The sequence below is a fragment of the Rhinopithecus bieti genome, unplaced genomic scaffold, assembly GCF_001698545.2.
Source record: "Rhinopithecus bieti isolate Rb0 unplaced genomic scaffold, ASM169854v2 scaffold_61533, whole genome shotgun sequence".
NCBI lineage: Eukaryota > Metazoa > Chordata > Mammalia > Primates > Cercopithecidae > Rhinopithecus > Rhinopithecus bieti.
The window spans coordinates 1,275,351-1,289,048 of record NW_016823925.1 but is presented as its reverse complement, the minus strand read 5'-3'; the positions used below and the strand labels follow the sequence as shown (position 1 = coordinate 1,289,048).

General features: G+C 38.2%; 1 protein-coding gene across 4 annotated transcripts in view; it reads right to left on the bottom strand.

Moving 5' to 3' along the window:
* The window catches only part of LRCH1 (leucine rich repeats and calponin homology domain containing 1), a 213,870-nt gene that overhangs the window by 28,014 nt on the left and 172,158 nt on the right, over nucleotides 1-13,698 (bottom strand). For 2 of the 4 annotated variants that reach the window (XM_017862058.1, XM_017862059.1), the window contains exons 16-17: nucleotides 12,959-13,063; nucleotides 4,794-4,903 (exon numbers count right to left, since the gene is read on the bottom strand). In XM_017862058.1, the coding sequence (XP_017717547.1) occupies nucleotides 4,794-4,903; nucleotides 12,959-13,063 (215 nt within the window). The remainder of the gene's footprint in view (nucleotides 1-4,793; nucleotides 4,904-12,958; nucleotides 13,064-13,698) is intronic. The other 2 variants (XM_017862061.1, XM_017862062.1) reach the window with 1 other exon arrangement.

Here is a 13,698-nt window from a genome sequence, read left to right as displayed (position 1 = left end):
TTTCTCTTAGACTATTTTAATTGATAAATCAATTTTGTTCTTCTTTTAAAAAATTTAACTTTTGGTTTTTGAGATAATTCTAGATTCATACGCAATTGTAAGAACTAATACAGAGACGTTCCATGTACCCTTTGCCCAATTTCCTTCAACAGTAACAACTTTCAAAATAACCAGAATATTGACATCGACAAAGTCAAGATGCACAAACATTTCCACCAGCACAAAGATCCCTCGTGTTGCCCTTTTATTGACACATCCTCCTAGCTACTCGGAAGGCTGAGACAGGAGAATCGCTTGAACCCAGGAGGCAGAGGTTGCAGTGAGCCGAGATTGCGCCACCGCACTCCAGCCTGGATGATAAAGCAACAATCTGTCTCAAAAAAGAAAATAAATTATAGACACATCCCCTTCCTTCCCACCCCGAAGTTCCTCTTCTACCTTGATCCCACTCTCCTTTCCTTCTGGGCCTCCCATGACATGAATGCTGGATCATTTATTACACTTCCACAGGTCCCGAGGCTCTCCGTCCACTGATTTTTCAATCTGTTTTCTCTCTGTTGTTCAGATTAGATGATTTCTGTTGTTCTCTCTTCTAGTTTCATTCCAGTTCTTTCCTTTATCATCTCCATTCTGCTGTGGAGCCCATCCACTGGGCTTTTTATTTTCAATAATGTATTTTTTAGCTCTCAATTTCCATTTGGTTTTTCTTTATGTCTTCTATGTATTTGCGGAGATTTTCTAGTTCTCTGCTGGGGTATTCTTTTCCTTTCCTTTGACCATGTGCATCGTTGTTCATTGAAGCATTTTCATCATGGCTGGTTTAAAAATATCTGTCAAATAATTCTAACATCTCTGCTGTGTTAGTGATGTCAGCTGTAGATTGTCTTTTTTTCCTACAGTTTGAGATCTTCCTCGTCCTTGGAATGATGAGAGATTTGCAATGGAAACCTGGATATTTTTGTATTATGAGACTCTGGATCCTATTTAAATGTTTTAGTTGTTTGTTTTTTTTTTTTTTTTTTTTTTTTTTTTTTGATACTGCTCTAGCAGGGGAAGGTGGCTGCTGCCATCTTGTTACTGCCAGGTGAATGTAGGCATCTGGGTTTCCCACTGGGTGTCAACTGGCCAGGGAGTAGGGGTAGGGGAAGGTGCCTCCTTACTGCTGAGTGGATGTGGGAATCCAGGATTCCCATGTGGTCTCCACTGAAACTCTGGGAGCAGATGAGCTTCCTTACTGATCAGTGGGGATGAAATTTCTGGCTCCTGGCTTGGTCTTCTCTGACACCACCCCAGCAAGGGGAGAAGTCTCACCTGACTCAGCCCTTGCTGGTGTGGGTGATGGGGGGACCACAGTATTTCCTGTGGTGTTCAGCTGCAGCAGCACATTTATGGTCTAAAACTTTTCTGTCTTGCTGGGCTGTCCCTTTCCTGGTTATTTGGTTAGAGAAAGTCGGCTTTTATTGTTGTTTTTCTAAAGTCTGTGCCCATTACTGTTTCTGGGTTCTCAGCGACTTCAGCTCCAAGTCTGGATACATGAGGCAAAAAGAAAGTCCCCTAGAGCTCACCACTATGGCGTCCCTCAAGTCTCAAGGACCCTAATCAGTCTGTCTTCTCTTTACCTTCCAGAATGTTCTTATGTTTGTTTCATTTATGTCTAGGGGTTTTAGGTGTACTTAGTGGGAAAAATAGGGAAAAGTATGCCTACTCCATCCTCTTCGAAGCAGAAGGAGACAAATCAATTTTCAGACCTTAACTAGGGCTTTTGCAACAAAAACTCCTCTTTTTTTTAAATTATACTTTAAGTTGTAGGGTACATGTGCACAACCTGCAGGTTTGTTACATATGTATACATGTGCCATGTTGGTGTGCTGTACCCATTAACTCATCATTTACATTAGATATATCTCCTAATGCTATCCCTACCCACTTCCCCCACCCCACGACAGGCCCCAGTGTGTGATGTTCGCCTTCCTGTGTCCAAGTGTTCTCATTGTTCTGGATAACAGCCTATGAAACGATGACTTGATTTGGTGATTTTAATAAATGAAAACTTGAAAACAGTGCATGTAATAGTGTTATATAAATTTCTTTCAGAAGTGTCCCGTGTGTGGACAATTTTTTTAGGTACTCTTTCAGGCTCTAATTTTATATCACTAAATTAAGCCATAAAATGATCACTATGACCCATGCTTAAGATAAAATTGTAAGATATCACTCCCTACGGGGAATATCTCAGCTTCTGATCTTATTTGCATAGATTTTATAAAGTTCACCTTCCCAGTTTACATTACATCCAGATGGTCCCGGCAAATGACAGAGGTTTGACTTTCTCTTTGTGTTTGCTGAATCACCCCAGTGGCTTCAAGTGGTGGTAAGAGTTTTTTTGTTTTCTTTTTAAAATTACTTCCTCCTGACTCTTTGCTAAACCATATAAAAAGTATCATCTGCTCTAACAAAGAGGCTGACCTATCCTAATTTAATTTAATGTGAATTTTGTTTCTAGGGCTCACTGCTCATTTGTAGAACTCATCGCTCTCTGAAACTGTGTGTTTATTTGTTTCCGTCTTATTTACTGTCTCTCCCCAGTAGATTATAAGCTTTGGAACAGCAGAGACCTTTTTGTTCTCTCCTACATCCATTACCTAGAATACAGCCTGGTAGAGAGTGACAGTCAATACATATTTTGCTAATGAAAGAAGATTTAACATCGAATCTACCTCCTCCAAGAATCTTTCTTTCTTTTTTGAAAAAATTTATTTTAGATTCAGGGGGTACATGTGCAGGTCTGTTACATGGGTGTATTGTGTGATATTGAGGTTTAGGCTTCTAATAATCCTGTCACCTAAGCAGTGAACATAGTACCCAATAGGTAGTTATTCAACCCTCACCCCCTGTCTCTCCCCTTTTGAAATTCCCAGAGTTTATTGTTTCCATCTTTGTATCCATGGATACCCAGTGTTTAACTCCCCCTTATAAATGAGAACGTGGTATTTGGTTTTCTGTTTCTGTATTAATTTGCTTAGGATAGTGGCCTCCAGTTGCATCCATGTTGCTGCAAAGGACATGATTTCGTTCTTTTTTATGGCTGTGTAGTATTGCATGGTGTATATGTACCACATTTTCTTTATCCAATCCACTGTTGATGGGAGCCTGAGTTGATCCCACGTCTTTGTTTCTGTGAATAGTGCTGTGATGGACATATGAGTGCAGGTGTCTTTTTGGTAGAACAATTTATTTTTCTCTGGGTATATACCTAGTCAACGGGATTGCAGCATTGAATGGTTGTTCTACTATTAGTCAAGAAGCTTTCTTAGACTTTTTTAGTTCATAGTTATGACACTTTTTTTTGAACATTAAAAACTCATGCAGCAATTCATAATGTGCTGTCTTTAATAGCTATTACCAATGTTTTCTTCCTTGGTGATTGACTCCTATACTGTTATTTAACCTTCCATATATTTAGGTATGATCTTCCTAACCTGACAAAAAGACCATGCAGGTAGACAAATACCTACAGAGCGCCCACTGGGAACTAAGAAATATGACAAGGAATAAGACAGCCATGGTCCCCGCCATCTCCAAGTTTAAGCTTCAGTGACACCCAGCACAAGACTTCCTCTTTGGTAGAAACTCAAATGATTTGCCTATTAGATAACTGAGTTAAAATCTCTGGTCGGTTTGGGGTATAAAGTGAGGATAACTATAAACATTTTTAAATTAATGTAATACTGCCGGGCACAGTGGCATGTGCCTATAATTTATGCCAAGCTACTTGGGAGGCTGAGGCCAGAGGATTACTTCAGCCCAAAAGTTCAAGGCTGCAGTGAGCTATGATCATACCATTGGACTCTAGTCTGGGCAACAGAGAGAGGCCCTGTCTCTTAAAAATTAAAAATTGGGTTGGGTGCAGTGGCTCATGCCTGTAATCCCAACACTTTTCTACTAAAAATACAAAAAATTAGCTGAGTGTGGTGGTGCACACCTGTAATCTCGAATTATTCAGGAGGCTGAGGTGGGAGGATTGCTTGAGCCCAGAAAGCACAGGTTGCAGTGAGCCGAGATCATGCGACTGCACTCCAGCCTGGGTGACAGAGTGAGACTTTGTCTCAAAAAAATACACAAATAAATAAAAATAAAAAATGAAAATTAATTTAATATTATTAAGTAAATAAATGACAGGGCATTAAACTATGCCTGAATTGAAATAGTGCCAGCATTTATATGTATGTATGTATTTTTTATTTACTACTATCTCATATATTCCTCACAAAACTCCACTAAGGTCAATTGGAACCATTCTTTTTTTTCTCTAAGAGACAAGGTCTCACTGTTGTCACCCAGGTTGAACTGAAGTGGTACAATCATAAATCACTGCAGCCTCCCATTTCTGGGCTCAACAGATCCTCTCACCTCAGCCTCCTGAGTAGCTGGGATTACAGGCATATGCCACCATGCCCAGCTAATTTTTGTATTTTTAGTAGAGATGGGGTTCACCATGTTGCCCATACTGGTCTCGAACTCCTGGACTTAAGTGATCAGCCTACCTCCACCTTCCAAAGTTCTGCAATTACAGGCATGAGACAATGTGCCTGGCCAAACCATTTTTTTTAGTACATAAAGAAACAGACTCAGCATGGTTAAGTGGCTTGCCCGACATCCAGCAGTCAGTAAATGACCTGGCTAGATTTGAAATTAGGACTGCTTGCAATGTTTCAAAGTCTATTTCTTAAAAATACAGAATGTTGCTTAAATTCTGAAAATTCTCCTTTAGTTACATAACATTTCTTGGGTACCTCACGAAGTTGTTCCACCAGCTCTTTCTCTTCTCTCATCTGCTCCATTTTCCTCCGGATTGTAAACTGTGGGTCTATAGATTCCAAATTTCTCTGAGGTCTTAGAAACACTATAATAGAAAGGGAAAAATGCCTTCATGTAGTGCCTTGTCACATAGGGCTATTCATATTAAAATCAAACAGTATTTTCATTTATCCAAAATAATTCATTTACCACTCAAAGAAACAAAGAAATTCCAAATCCACAAGAAAAGCCTGGCTCAAGTATTTTAAAAGAGACTACATTTTAAATTATACTAGGTTGAGTGGACTAACAAGCTGTATTTTTTGGTGATAATAAACTGAACCCAGGGCAAGGTCTGGGTCATTGGGACCGTTCCAAGTCACTGGTCTGACAGATGTCCTACTTCACTCATCTTCCCACTGTTTTCATTCTAAGTATTTATTTACACTCAATCCTTTCATTAAATTCAGATAATTTATTTCAAATAAGGCTCTAGAATTGTTGTACGTATTTTAAAAGCACAAGTTAATGTTTTGTTGGCATCAAGTTTTCATAAGCCTGAGTTAAGAACTAAGTGATGATTACATATTTGAGGGTGCGGTGGAAAAATTCTGCCTTCTAGACTGTCACTGACAGACTATCTAAAAAGTCAGCTCTTTGGAGACGAGGAAGGACTCCTTTCAGGAAGCCTGTCAAGATTAGAAGTAGCTGAAGAGCTCATTGTTGGCTTCAGGTTCTTGAAGTTACGACCTCCAAGAACAGTAACAGCGATGCTCCCTCTGAAATGAGCTGAGGAAACACATGCCCTTCCCTCTGAAGGAAAACATCTTGTAGAGACCGATCAAGAAGGTAAACCATGTGCTATGTATTGGAGAATGACTACAGCAAGAGTTTTAATTAATTTTTTAATGATCCAAAGCCCAGGGCAGATTTAAACTTGAATTTTTTTCTTCCTAGAGATTTTTATCCTTGCACATAAGACGGAAGAAAGAGCTGTTCAGAGCCTTGGTTCCCCCATCCCATAGACTTTCAGATTGAGGTAGGGAGGGAAAGTCTCTTAGAAAATTCTGGGCAGAGAACTCCAATGTTAGAAATCCATACCACATAGAAGGCTGCACAGCGTACTGCAATTGCAAAAGTTTCAATCATGATCATTTAAACGATGCTGAATAAGAAAGAACGTGTAATATTTATTCTACCCTGACATACATTTCCTGTGGACCACTTTAGAAACTATTTCAATATTTCAGATTCCTAGAAATTAAATATGATTTACAAATTGAATACTTTGGATACAAAGACTTGAGTCCACTCGGTGTAACCAAAAGTCCTGTGCTCGCCTAACTACAATATTTTAATTTCCATTTGTGCCTTTGAACATGCATTCTCTTTCTCACATCTCAGTATTTTCTTTCTAAATTAGTTCTAAGATACTTGAATTCACATTCTGATGCTCTATGGAAGACGAGAAAGTTGACATATCTTAAATCGTTGACTTAGAGTTAATGGAGAAAGAGGATGATTTAAGGTACACAAGGCCTGTCGCCTTCTGGAATCTCAGAGAGGAGTCAGCTTGTGGCCTGAGGCCTCTGCTGGAAGCCACTGAGGGAAATCACAGGCAAAGGACACCAAAGGCAGTCACAGGAGGACTGTCACCAAGTCCCACAAAACCCAAACCTCACAGGACGTAGTACCAATTGCCTAAAAAGTAAAGCCAAGGTCAGTAAAAGGACAGAGTGACCAGGCAGGGAAAGATGACAAGTTCACAGAGAAAAGGAACTGAGGAAAACTCTGACAAATTAGGACTCATGGAAGAAACTGGAGAATGCATCACATTTTACACCATTTCAAGCAAAACCAAAACAGAAATATACAAAAAATGTAAAATCTAGAACTAATTTGCACCACCAAATTTTGCACTTACCAAAAAAAGGTCAAGAAACGCAGATACAGTTGGATAATACATATATATGCCAGCAAGGGGCGCCCCAACACCGTTTAAACAAATCAAATGTTTTCTTTGGAGCTGTTATTTTCCTTTGCCTTTTTTCTGGGGGGTAATCTTATCTAATAATATTTTCAATATGTTTTTATTGGCAGATTTCAATCTGAATATGAAACTATCAGGAAGTGAAATGAACCATGAGCTTTTGTTCAACACCACATTGCCTTATTAGAGCCCTATGTAAGATACCAGGATAACGAGATGGTGTCTGGGTTTTACTTTCCTGGCATCATTTTTAAATTTTGCATTCCTTTGTATCTTAAAATGTAACATGCATCCATGGGCATTTGCTCTATGAATGTTAAGCAATCAAAAGTGTTTTAAAAACCAACTCAAATGTATTTTTTTAAAATGAACACTTCAAATACACACAAAATTATCAGAAATAATGACTATATCACTATTAGTTTTCTAAATGTATTCATTACTATGACATATAAGAGAGCTTAAGGCAATCTCTTTAGGCTCATAGTAAATCTACCAAGTACAAAAGTGCTTGGTTATTTTGCTGGGTTTGTTACAACAGAATGGCTTTACTGGAACCATTAAAGTACCTCTGATTAAATTACCTACAGTTTTTTCTTTTCTTTCAAGTCCTATTTAATAAATCCAGTGACCAGTCTGGGTCCAGGCTTCAGGAAATTGATCTACAAAAGAATTATTCTGCTTTTCCTTAATTTCTTTTTTTTTTTTTTTGAGACCGAGTCTCGCTGTCGCCCAGGCTGGAGTGCAGTGGCTGGATCTCAGCTCACTGCAAACTCTGCCTCCCGGGTTCCCGCCATTCTCCTGCCTCAGCCTCCCGAGTAGCTGGGACTACAGGCGCCCGCCACCTCGCCCGGCTAGTTTTTTGTATTTTTTAGTAGAGACGGGGTTTTACCGGGTTAACCAGGATGGTCTCGATCTCCTGACCTTGTGATCCGCCCGTCTTGGCCTCCCAAAGTGCTGGGATTACAGGCTTGAGCCACCGTGCCCGGCCACCTTAATTTCATATCACTAAATTTCAAGAGCTCCTTTACTTAATCCAGAGGAATAAAAGTTTAACTTGAGGCCATGAGACAATATTAAGAAGCAGCCCCCACTATGAGCAAATCTTTTCAAGTAAAATGCTCCTGTGACTGCTGAAGTGTAAATAAGAAAAAAGATGGGTGAGAGAGCAGAGTGAGTGTGTGTTATGAGTGTGTTGAAAGAGATGAAGAGGTGGTGATTGGTTTTGGGGGGTGGGGGAGCGGGTGGAGAGACACAGTCTCACTCTGTTGCCCAGGCTGGAGTGCAGTGGTACGATCTCAGCTCACTGCAACCTCAACCACCTGGCTCACGTGATTCTCCCATCTCAGTCTCCTGAGTAGCTGGGACCACAGGCCTACACCACCATGCCTGGCTAAGTTTTGTGTTTTTAGTAGAGGTGGAGTTTTGCCATGTTGCCCAGGCTGGTCTGGAACTCCTGGACTCAAGTGACCTACCTGCCTCAGACTCCCAAAGTGCTGGGATTATAGGTGTGAGCCATGGCACCTGGCCAAGGCAGGCAATTTAAGATGAAGGAAAAAAATAAGTTCTGCTTAAATTAAGCCTATAGTTTAATTTACTGTATGTTGTATAAATAACATTTATTTTTATTTTGTTTTGAGATGGAGTCTCACTCTGTCGCCCAGGCTGGAGTGCAGTGGCATGATCTCAGCTCGCTGCAAACTCCGCCTCACAGGTTCAAGCGATTCTCCTGCCTCAACTCCCCAAATAGCTGGGATTACAAGTGCCCGCTACCACGCCTGGCTAAATTTTGTATTTTTAGTAGAGACAGGGTTTCACCATGTTGACCAGGCTGGTCTTGAACTCCTGACCTCAAGTGACCCACCTGCCTCAGCCTCCCAAAGTCCTGGGAATTCAGGCATGAGCCACTGCATCCAGCATAAATAACATTTAAAGAACAGAAAAGATTTGCACATATACGTAATTTATTTAGCAGAAGAGATTAAGCATGGAATCTGCAGAGTATAATGAAATGCTTATGTAGAATATCAAATTCATCCTCACAGATACCAGTCAGATTCCACTGATCTTTCCATTATTTTCTGCCTTTTCCTTCACTCTTTTCTCCATCCTCATCTCTGAGCTGGGAGTAGTAATCTCTGTCTTCTGTGAGCATATAAAATTATTTTATCTGTGTCTCTCCCATGGCACTCACCACTTTCTGTCTTACAATAGAGTGATATTTTGCTCCATTATGGATCTGTAAACGTTTATGTCTGTTTCCAACTTGTACCCTCTACTCCTGCCCCACAAAGCAGTGAGTGGGGCAGAATGAGTTTGTTGAATGAGTAAACGAAACAAGTGTTTCAAACACTCCCTCATTTAAAGCTCAGTCTATTTGGAGAGTGTCCTTGCAAAGATTATTCTATCCTGATAATCAGTCACCTGAGTTTTTCCTCTTATGAATAATCTCCTAAACTTAGTTTCCAGGTCTGAATGCATTAGACTCTGACATAAATGTTACATGAAAGCAGAGAGATTTTGGCTGTCTCTTTCAGAGCTGCATCCATAGTGATGAGCATCGTGCGTAGCACATAATAGGCACTCAGCAGATATTTAAGGATGTGTACAAGAAACCATTTACGTACTTGTTGTGAGAACATCTTTGAGTTAAGCAAACAAAGAAAGCCCTGTGCTCTAAAAATTGCCGAAATGCACTTTCTCATTTAATTATTGCATGAAATGCACTCTTCATATAAGAAATACTTATACCTAAATTTAACTCAATGAGAGGAGATTCCTTCTCTGTGGAAACATGAAGTTTTAAAATTTAGCTCTCAACTTCTCTTTAGAAGTTAAGAACCTGAACTGGACATGATTTTTAAGATAGACAAACTCAAAGGCAGCAATATCTTGGCTTTGAAAAAATATCACGAACTTTAGATCCAGGCTACTGTGAATCAGAATTCTCACTAGCTGATTCATTCATTCCCTTCTGGTGCCTAAAATTGAACTGGACACATTCTGTGTCCTCAAAATGCTCACATTTCTTCTCTGGTCTTAGACAATTTACTTAACCCAGTGACTTTCAACCTTACTTGAACACCACATAACATCACATAAGAAGTAAAACAAATGACCAGTGCTTAGAGTCAATGCTATACCAAATAAATTAGCATTTCTGACTATGGGGCCTAAGTGGCTATAGTTTTACAAAACGCCCAGGTGATTCTAATATAAAACCAGAGTCGAGAGCCACTAAAATGCCTCTTATATCCTCAGTTTCTTCATTTTCTAATGGGAAAATAATACCTATAGTGCAAGATCACTGTAAAAAATTAAGGAAAATATCTGCAAATTGGTACAAGATACATGGTTACTTCAGAGACTAATGTAAACTGGTCCATTCATCCATTCTCTGGTGATAAAGATTAATTTTCAATAAGTATAAAGTAGCACCTACAAATTCACTGCAAATGAAAGAGCAAAAATTACCCCAAAGAAGATAGAAATGGTTTTTAACTTCAAAGTGAAGTGAAGAGGAAAGATTCAACAAGAGGACACAGAGCAGTGGGAAAAGCAGAAGTTAAACCATCAGGTTAAAAACAGAGGTTAAAGCTGTCCCATCCAGCTCCGGGGGGGCCCGGACAACCCTACAGACAAACTTCCACATCCTCCTTCATCCACTTCATGGGGCAGAACTTTGAGGACTCTGAGAACTCAAACTCTCAAGGACCTTCTACCCAGGTTGCCAATTTAAAAATATCTGTTTGAAGAATAAGTTTTAGAGAAATGGGGAATTTAAAATGAGATAGAACGGGAATAAAATATTTGAAAGAATTTAAATAAAAGGATAATTTTATATAAAGCAAGACAGTGAGCAAGGTTAAAAAAAAAAAGGATAACTTTACCAAAATAATAACTAAAAAGTATAAATAAAAGTCAAGTTACATTATGTTAGGTTGAGCTGGTAATAAGATGATGTTTATTTATAAAGGTTATTTACAAAGATAGCAGCCAATATTGAATAATGGAGAAAATATGAGGAAACAAAACTGATGTAATCAGCTTTGAAATGCCAAGAGAGGCCCCTGAGTAGGATCTTCTGCTTAAGAGGAACCAGTAAGAACAACATAAAAAGTAGTCTGTGTTCCTTTCCCAACATTAGCTCATAGACTTGTGAACAGACAGTGCAGCTTCTTTAACTAAAAAAAAAAAGAAAAGCATTAGAAAATGTATTCAATCACAGGTCAAAGTTAAGAACAAAGAGAATGAAGATAAACATAAAAGTCAGATCTGGGAAGCTAAACAAATATTTGTAAAGACTATTGCTGTACAGAAAATTTTCTGTTGCCCAGGGCATAATAGAGACAAACTGCAAATACGAAAAAATGACAATCTTCAAACATCTGACATGATCGACTGAACCATGAGTATTGAAAATGATGGCTTTATTATTATTGCGGTACAGCATAACAACTGCATGTGAATTCCTGGAATTTTTACTCATAGAAAAAATAATTTAATAACTATTACAAGGTTATTTTATTTTTAGAAAGATTTCCACAATGACTATTTTCTATGGAAATTTAAGGATTTTAATCAAATGAAGGCAGCCTGAATGTAGATGCAACAGAGATGATTCCAGAGTTAGGAACCCTGGCGCGGCTTCACCTCCACCTCAACCCCACATTGTGACCCAGGCGGCTCACCTCACCTTTCTGGTTTTAGCCTGTTCATCTATAAAGACAGTAATTCTACTGCTACATAAGAAGTCTAATTGTTTCCCAGCTTTTAAAAATAAAAAGTCCTTTGGTTTCAGATATCATTCCTAAGGAAATACCAAACCACACATAAATCTTTCATTTTAGGCTTTATTTCCTTTAAACAACATTAGGCCCATAAATAGCTATACTTTCTGAAAAACAAAAATGCCTCCCCTCCATTAGAAAAAAAACTTAAGTAAAGAAAAAGTTTATCAAGAAAGTTTCCATTTAGCCCTCTTCAACTTCCAAAATTTAAAACCGGATGGTATAAGGAGGGCCATTTGTTTCATAACTCTTGTTTTTTAATCCTATTTATTTTCAGTTTAAAAATTTAGAAATCTATGAAATATTAAATTCCTTTTATAACTACTCTGCCAAAGTATACATTGTCCTTCTCCATAAGGAAACTGTAGAAGCATTTTTGGTTGAATTTTAACCAGAAATCACAGCAAGTGTCTTAAATATATATATATTTCTAGGTATTACATATAACATACTTAGATGAAAAGAGAAATATTATCAGAAAACGTATCTTCCCATTGTATCTGCATTGTGGCTATACCCTGTACCTCACTACTCTTCCCTATAAATCACATTCTCTGTTTCATTTAAATTGACTGCAATCACTTTGTATTCTGAAGTAAAATGTTTAAAATTTGAAGACTTCAAAAACTAGAATGAAATTAGACTAGAATGGAGATGAAGATATACGTGGCATGTAGATCTAAATAATTATATTTTATTATAATCTCTTAGGCTACATAAGATTTAAAATTAAAAGATATCCACATGAATACTAGCTGAGTATCCTCGATTTTTTATTTACACATTTGATTCTCAGGCCAAGTTACTATCCTTGAATGTCAAAAAGATGAACTTATACTCAAGAAGGTATCAAAAGTCAAAACATGCCAATAATTTGGAAAAAAGAAGGCAAATGATTTATCTTCATTTTTAGAAATTTCTCCACATTAACATTATTTTCAATGTAATACTCCAGGATCAGCCATGCTACATTTTAATTACCTTAGATTACATGGTAAGCATAAATAATAAAATATCAAACTCTAAAACCATTTAGTTCAGATGCAGGAACAAGCAAAGATAAATCCAAATGTGCAAACCCCAAATCTTTGTAAACAAGCAAACAAACCAAAAAACCCAAGCAGAAAAGGGTAGAGAAGAAAGTATTATAATGCCTACCCCAAATCCAGAATAGTCAAGTTAACTACACTGGAGTTTGACAAACCGCTAGAGAACAATCCACATGCACTTTTCTGGACTTTACTTTCCAGGCTTATACATTATTTCTCGTACCAAGCATGCAGGTCAATATACTCTATCTTCAGCTGCACAGAGAGGAATGTTCAGTATACGCATTGGCTTATTAATGAGAACATTGGAGAATAGGTACAAAGCCACCTACCATTGTCACTGTCTCCTTCAGATGGAACACTGTAGCTAGAGCTGTCCCATGTCTGTGCCTGTGTAAGTGTGTTGAAGGAGATAGGAGGAAGAATGAGGGCTGGGTCTGCAGGGGAGCCAGAGAGCCAGTCCGCGTACAGTTGCACAAGGACCAGGAAAAACCAAAGGGGCAGCAGCATTTCACAAATGGCATAGGGTTTGCATGGAAATGAAGAGTGGATTTCATTTATATGGGGTTTAATTTCAAATGCACAATATAGAAGAATGAAAGATGGTGCATGGAATAAAAGAATGATAAAACTGAGTGTTAGTACCCATCAATCATACACTTTGCATGCAGTTCATATTGTTAATCTTAACAGTTCTGCAAGCCCACAGACTTAGAGTACTAATGAATCAGGTCAGAGGAAAGAAAGAGTACCCAAAGGTTAGGTAGATAAAAAGGCAAAAGACCCGCCAGATACCTTTCTCAAAGACTTTCTAAAAAACTAACAAAATGCGATTCACACACAAAAATATTGGTGACATAGAATAAAACTTAATATGTGTAAATATATCTATTATTTAGAAATAAAACTATTATAGAATCGTCATTTACCATTAGTGATTTTTTTTCTGCAAAGCAATGTCAACTTTCTTTTTAAAGACATCTGTAGGTCTATTGGCATGCTTTATAGATAGCTGAATCTAGCTAATTCTTTTCTCAATCCTGGACATACCTCTCAATACTGTTTTCAATAT